At 44.6% G+C, this 6,814-nt stretch overlaps 1 protein-coding gene across 3 annotated transcripts; it reads left to right on the top strand.

Annotated features, from left to right (window-relative positions):
• The first annotated feature begins 72 nt into the window (after window positions 1-72).
• Window positions 73-3,540, top strand: CETN2 (centrin 2). 3 transcript variants are annotated; one of them, XM_002721328.5, is made up of 5 exons: window positions 73-204; window positions 1,095-1,253; window positions 1,564-1,692; window positions 2,353-2,490; window positions 2,931-3,540. In XM_002721328.5, exons 1-5 carry the CDS (start codon window positions 202-204, stop codon window positions 3,018-3,020), a joined length of 519 nt encoding a protein of 172 aa, XP_002721374.1. In that variant the 5' UTR covers window positions 73-201; the 3' UTR covers window positions 3,021-3,540. The 3 variants fall into 3 exon arrangements, with proteins under 3 accessions (XP_002721374.1, XP_069923499.1, XP_069923498.1); XM_070067398.1 differs by lacking the exon at window positions 73-204 and adding an exon at window positions 403-999; XM_070067397.1 differs by lacking the exon at window positions 73-204 and adding an exon at window positions 422-642.
• The last annotated feature ends 3,274 nt before the right edge of the window (window positions 3,541-6,814 follow it).

Below are 6,814 nucleotides of genomic sequence, written 5' to 3'. Positions count from 1 at the left end.
CCCTCCCAGCGCACCGCCCCCCGCCTGGGCCCGGGCTTTGTGAGGTTAGCCCTACCCACTCCAGACGTAGACCAATGGGGAGCGCTGGAGGTGAGCCGGCAGCCAACAGGGAGCTGGGCCGCGCGCGCGGGGCGGTGGGAATGGCGCCGAGTCGGTGTGTACGTAGGTTGCCGTAACAACGGGCAGCGGAGTGCGTCGGCTATGGTGAGTGCTGGCTCCCCAGTCCGGCCTTGCACCCAGGGACTGAGTCCTTCTCAGGGCTGCGGCCCCGCCACACCACACTGACTCTCTTGCTCACCTTTAGTGCACTGATCCTTCCTTTGAGCTCTTTCCCGGAAGGGTAGACACGCCAGCCACCCCGCTGGGCCTGCGCTTCGCCCTAGCCTCCCCGTCATGCACAGCGGGCCCTTACCCGTCCCTCGGGTCCCCCTGGCTTTCTCTACCCGCCTCGGGGACTTCCTAGGCAAAGAAGAGGGCCCAACCCCTCTCAGATCCTGGCCCTTTCAGATCTTGGCCTCCTCTCTCTGCCAAACTTCCCCCACCTGGGAGGAGCTTTGTTATGTTCTGATTGTTAACTTGTATTTTACAATTTAAATATGGGCATTCCGGAGATGCTTTGAGCATCTTGGGGAGGGCATGAAGGTGCCAAATAGATTGTTTTACTATTTGATATGGACAGAACACTTATCTAAACAACTTAATAATCTTTGGCCAAATCCAGAAGTAATCGGAAAGTCAGAGTACCTCTTGGGAAGCCTAGTACCGCGAGGGGTTGTTTTTGGAGCCAGGATCCCCGCGTTCAGGGAGGGCAGTACTCACTTCGAGTTATCTACAGTCACTTCCTTAGCTAACTGCCTCGGAGTGATGTATCCGAAGAACAAGGGATCTCTTTGCTTCTAACAAATACTACTAAAGAAAAGGGAGGGAGAGCGCTTCACGGGAAGTTTCATTCTTTCCAATAAACCCCATTATCTCTTGTTGAGCAGAAATTGGGAATTGGTTGGTATAAATTAGTTTTAAAAGAGATAGCAGTGTCTGTAACTATGGACTGTATTACATAATAGTGTGCTCATGTGTTCGTATAATTTCTACAGGCCTCTAACTTTAAGAAGGGAAACATAACATCTAGTTCCCAGCGGAAAAGGATGAGTCCTAAGCCTGAGCTTACTGAAGAGCAGAAACAAGAAATCAGGGAAGCTTTTGATCTCTTTGATGCTGATGGAACTGGGACCATAGATGTTAAAGAACTTAAGGTAAGCCCTGCACGTTCTTGCTATACTACCTCTGCTTCTTCCTTACCCTTTCTCTGTCACAACTCTACCCCTTTTGCCCTCTCCTTCCTGTAAAAACTAACAGGGCTGGGATTTTTGTGCTCTCTTTTCCTGTCTTTTATTATGCCAAGTGTTACTAAATAAAATTGACAACAAAGGTCAGTTACATCAATGTTTATTCTGTAGTCATTTTACCATTATTATGGTAGATGTTGGCTTAATATTCTCAACACTTATATTTGCTCCTGCTAGATTCAGATATGCATATTGAGACATTCCTGTTTCCTTACAGGTGGCAATGAGAGCCCTGGGGTTTGAACCCAAGAAAGAAGAAATCAAGAAAATGATAAGTGAAATTGATAAGGAAGGCACTGGAAAAATGAACTTTAGTGACTTTTTGACTGTGATGACTCAGAAAATGGTAAGTTAGCTGAGATAACCATTAGCATGTTTTTTACTCATAGTGATAGATAATGTCTATCTATCTAGAGTAAATGCAAAAATAATTTTAAAATAGTGATAAAGTCTATCTATCTAGTCTAGATGTGAAAATGACCTAATTGGAGAAAAATTGACAAAGATTGGAGAATTCATCTGATAAAAGATAGTATTTTTGACTGAGAATTAGCCTAAATTCTCTTTGGCTTTCTTCAAGGTCACAAACTAATGAAGTCATTTCACCCTTTGTAAAGTAGCAAAAGTGTCATTTTTCACTGTTTTTCCAACTGATATATCTGTGATAAACCCAAATAGAAAAACTGTAGACACCATTCATTTTTAAATGCAAGGTGGAGGGTTAGGGAATGAATCTAAGAAGTTGATTCCCCTGGAAGTCCCTCCTTGGCATTTGAACTAGAGCAAACTCTGAACAGGAGAACACAGCAAAATACCAGGGCTTAGCATGCCAATGTGCAGTGTCAGGTTCACTAGGTGTCTCAGCAGCTGCCTCTAATTCTGTTCTTTGTCTTCTTGGCTTGTATTGTTGTAAATGGGGGGGGGGGGAATGGGCAGTGGTGGGGCTATGGAACACGGGTAACCATGGTGTTTTCCTGATAATGCATTTTATGTTCTACTTGTTAAGTCTGAGAAAGATACCAAAGAAGAAATTCTGAAAGCTTTCAAGCTCTTCGATGATGATGAAACTGGAAAGATATCATTCAAAAATCTGAAACGCGTGGCCAAGGAGTTGGGCGAGAACCTGACAGATGAGGAGCTACAGGTTTGTCATGTGTGAGGCTGGAACGGTGAATTCCCACCGTTGAGCCCTCTGAGACTTCTCTGCTTTTGATTTTTCCCTGGTGGGAAAACCTCTTTGAATGAAAGATACTGTTCTTTGGCCCCTTTGCTAACAACGTAACTTTCCTTTGATAGTCTGACAATCCTATGACCCTGCTTCCAGAAAAATGCATGTGTGTACAGTTTTATTTACTGTTTTAGGTTTTGGGAGTCCTTCTGGTCAAGTCCTTCGAACTTCCTTCCAGGTGACATGTATGACAAAATATGACTTGGTTTTCCAATGACTCTTCAAGAGCCAAGTTATTATAATGTATCGAGTAGACTACAATTGTCTATTCAAATAGCAATGTTAAAGCCTATGATGTAGTCACCTTTTTGTTTATTTTATGAATTAATGTTCTCTGAATCTTTACTGTCATGCAGGAAATGATTGATGAAGCTGATCGAGATGGAGATGGAGAAGTCAATGAGCAAGAGTTCCTGCGCATCATGAAAAAGACCAGCCTTTACTAAGATCCATGTCGTCTTTTCTACTGCAAGCACACCTAACTAGATTTAGTGCCTGCCATTGTGTAAAATCTGGCTTTTGAGAACACAAACTATTTTCTCCTGCACTGACCTCCCTACATAATTTTAGTTATGGCCTCTAATCTATTTCAGACTTTTAAAGTGTTCTTTGATACTCAATCTCTTTGTAAAATGACCTGCTGATTACTTGAGTTCTCCAAAGCAGAATAAGAGCACATTGGAGCGGAGAAAAGGGTCTTAAAGCATTGCCCACCTTCCATTTGCCTTGCATTGCTTCGCTCTTGTCATATATGTCACAGAGATGCACACTGAACGACTTCTTAGACAAGCACATGTTGTACCCATGTCACCAGAAGCACTGGTCGTTTTTCAGTGGTTCTAGTTTCTAGTTGATACCAGAGTGTAATCTTCTATTTTATAAAACCCAGTGAACTCTTGCATTGGCATTTGGATGTATGTTAATGCTATTTGTTTTGTCTTAAAAATAAAACCTTTCTTAGTCTGAGCTTTTGTTTAAGGATGAGTTCTTTATCCTTGACTGTGAGTTCATCTTCTAAGGTATCATTGAAGGCAGCTTGGTACATACAAAACTTACAACCTTTTGGATAAAACCAGAATAGTCCTTTGCTAATTTCCTGGTATGGATTGTTTCTTGCTTTGGAAATCCATGAGTTTGTAAAACTCATAGACTTTCCATTTCGCCTAAGCTTAAATGATGCCCTGCAAAGAGTTTTGACAAAGTATAAGTCTGGAAAAAAGAATCTTGTTGAGGAGAGCCAGTTTGCTGTGACAGGCCAGATGCAGCTAATCTCTGGTGAGTTTAATTGCTTGCAGTGTCCATTGTCCCTTGAAGTTGGGTTGAGCTGAGTGTCCTGACAGTTGCCCTCTTGGCCTCTCACAGGATTCCTGCAAGAGAAGCCCTGGTGGATGGCATTAAAGCCTCTGCTCCAGGTAGGTAGCAAGAATGGGAATGGAAAATGGGATGCTCAGTTATCCACATGTAGAGAGGGTGGGAAAGGGCTTTTAAACTTCTGGGGGCATCTTAGCCCCCTGGAGATAGGGTTGCCTGATTTAACTAATAGAATGAGAACACCTGGGTACATTTGAATTTATGAATAGTACTTTTTTTAGTGTAAGTGTATCTCTTTTGCACTTTGTGTTGTTTACTCATTGTTGATCTGAAATTCCAGTTCACCAGGGCATTCTGTATGTATTTGAACTGCCAACTCCACCTGGGGAGCATCCCCACACCCTGGCCTCTTGGAGGCCTCAGGCACCCAGGGGTGCGGGCTTTACTGTGTTGCGCAGACATATCTCATGCAGAGGGACTGCTTTTTGAGAAATACTGAGGGGAAGGAACCCAAACTGGTCTCATACCTGGGTTTTTCATGACCTTTAGCACCTCCTGGCCAGCACTTTGGAGCCAGTTACTCTAGATGCAATGGAGAGAACAGAGTTGCTTGACTCAGAATTGCTGGGCTGTAATAGAAACTTCAGGACCTGGCTTTATGGTGGATGTTGAAGAATGAGGTGTTGTGGGGATGGCGCTGTGGTGCAGTGGGTTAATGCCCTGGCCTGAAGTGCCAGCATCCCATATGGGTGCCGGTTTGAGACCCGGCTGCTCCACTTCCAATCCAGCTCTCTGCTGTGGCCTGGGAAAGCAGTGGGAGATGGCCCAAGTCCTTGGGCCCCTGCACCCACGTGGGAGACCTGGAAGAAGCTCCTGGCTTTGGATCAGCACAGCTCCTGCCATTGTAGCCACCTGGGGAGTGAACCAGCGGATAGAAAACCTTTCTGTCTCTACCTCTCTCTGTAACTCTGTCTTTGAAATAAATAAAATAAATCTTTAAAAAAATGAGGTGTTGGAAAGATGTCCTGTTGCTGTTTTCTACTAACAGGCACATGAGCTGATAAAAGACATGCAGTATTGGAAATGAAGGACAAGATTGGCCCTGCCTCCCATTTTACTGTAAACAGTAGCCCTGAAAAGCATTTTTTAAAAAAGTTTTAATTGACAAGTAAAAATTGTATATATTTACTGTGTTCAACATGATGTTTTGCAATATGTGTATATTGTGGAATACTAAATGGAGCTAATTAACTCCTTTGGAAATATTTATTTTTTCTTTTCTTTTTTTTTTTTGACAGGAAGATTAGAGAGAGAGAGACAGAGAGAAAGGGCTTCCTTTTTCTGTTGGTTCACGCCCAAATGGCCACCACAGCTGGGGTGCTATGGCTGGCACGCTGCGCTGATCCGAAGCCAGGAGCCAGGTGCTTCCTCCTGGTCTCTCATGCAGGTGCAGGGCCCAAGCACCTGGGCCATCCTACACTGCCTTTCTGGGCCACAGCAGAGAGCTGGACTGGAAGAGGAGCAACTGGGACAGAATCCGGCGCCCCAACCAGGACTAGAACCTGGGGTACCAGTGCTGCAGGCAGAGGATTAGCCAAGTGAGCCGCGGCGCCGGCCTGGAAATATTTCTTACCTCCGCTTGCTTAGTGTTCCCAGACTTGAAATAAAGTATCTTGGGAATCTCCTGACAAAAGAAGGAGAGTGGCAAGTAACATGTTATTCCTAAGACCAAGAAGACGCTCACTTTCATGGCTGTGCCTGGCAGCCTTTCAAACATGGGTCTGCAGGTGCTCAGGAGAGGAGAATGAGGACCAAGAGGAAGCCCGAGTCAGTCCACGTGGGGCTGGACTAGAGAGTTGTAAGGAGATCAGGAAGAAAGAGAAGGAGGGAGGGGGTCGGGATTAGACTGGAGGCAGAAAAGAGTGCTGTAACAGGGTGGGAGATGTGGCTTATGTGAGGAAGATGGGGGGAGTTCAGTTGGAGTTGAGGGAAAAAGTGGGGCAGGCAACAGAGGTTCCTACACAAGGGACTGGAAGGTTTGGGTGTGAAAGATTGGGATGGAGAGAACGGAGGTCACTTTTGTGAGCTATATTAGCAGGAAAACTGAGGGAATAAAGAGGCAGTAGAGGTCAGTTCATGTTGGGCCTTATGTGCTTCCTTAAAACTTTAAGGATGAACTCAAATTTTCTTGAAAAAACTCTCCAGTGGATTAGTGCCTCTTCTATTTCAAAGTGTTAGAACTGTTGTGAATAGCTAAATTTGTCACTTGACACTCGGGCTTGAGATGAGTAGAATCTAAGGAAGTTGTCTAAAGAAAGGAGGTAGAAACAGAACATTGGCAAAAGAGTGAAGGGCTGAATGTAGGCTGACTTCCCCAGGGGCTGTTTTGAGGTCGCTTCATTGTCCTGTTGGGTTTAAAATCCTCTGTTTGGGGCTGTTATTGATTTTGTAAGTTCAATGCTCATCAGGAAGGCAAGCAAGAACATGTGTCTGACCATTTTTCTTGGCTTCTCAGGAAGTCTTACAGTTAGAGCATGATGTTATATCGAGGGCTTCCAGGGACTGTGTGGCTCACAGCTGGGATGGTCATCTTCACCATCCCTTGGCTTTCAATATCATCTGTAAAACGCTGGAACAACACAACCCCAAGTGCCCAAACCGTGGGTTCTCTTTTGGCTAACTTGGAAACTCAATCCCAGGTCAGCTCTTCCTGTGACCTGGCTCCTGCTTAGGGAAGCTGTGGCTTTCAGTGACGTGTATGTATGCAAGGGCTGTTCAACTGTATGGTTTTGTAACCTTTTCAAATACTGGAATTTTGACAGCATACTTGAAGTGACCACTACATAAAAAATGGCAGTTTTATGACACTTGTGACTTACTCAACTATACCATAGAAAACAGCCTGGATGGTGCTCACCCACACAGTTCC

This window comes from Oryctolagus cuniculus, chromosome X, assembly GCF_964237555.1.
Source record: "Oryctolagus cuniculus chromosome X, mOryCun1.1, whole genome shotgun sequence".
NCBI classification, from domain to species: domain Eukaryota; kingdom Metazoa; phylum Chordata; class Mammalia; order Lagomorpha; family Leporidae; genus Oryctolagus; species Oryctolagus cuniculus.
This window is presented reverse-complemented; position numbering and strand designations above follow the sequence as displayed.

Excerpts from the sequence above, each read along its gene's own strand:
- CETN2 (XM_070067397.1), top strand. Across the intron at positions 1,693-2,352 it reads CTGTGATGACTCAGAAAATG|TCTGAGAAAGATACCAAAGA; the intron begins GTAAGTTAGCTG and ends CTACTTGTTAAG. Across the intron at positions 2,491-2,930 it reads TGACAGATGAGGAGCTACAG|GAAATGATTGATGAAGCTGA; the intron begins GTTTGTCATGTG and ends ACTGTCATGCAG.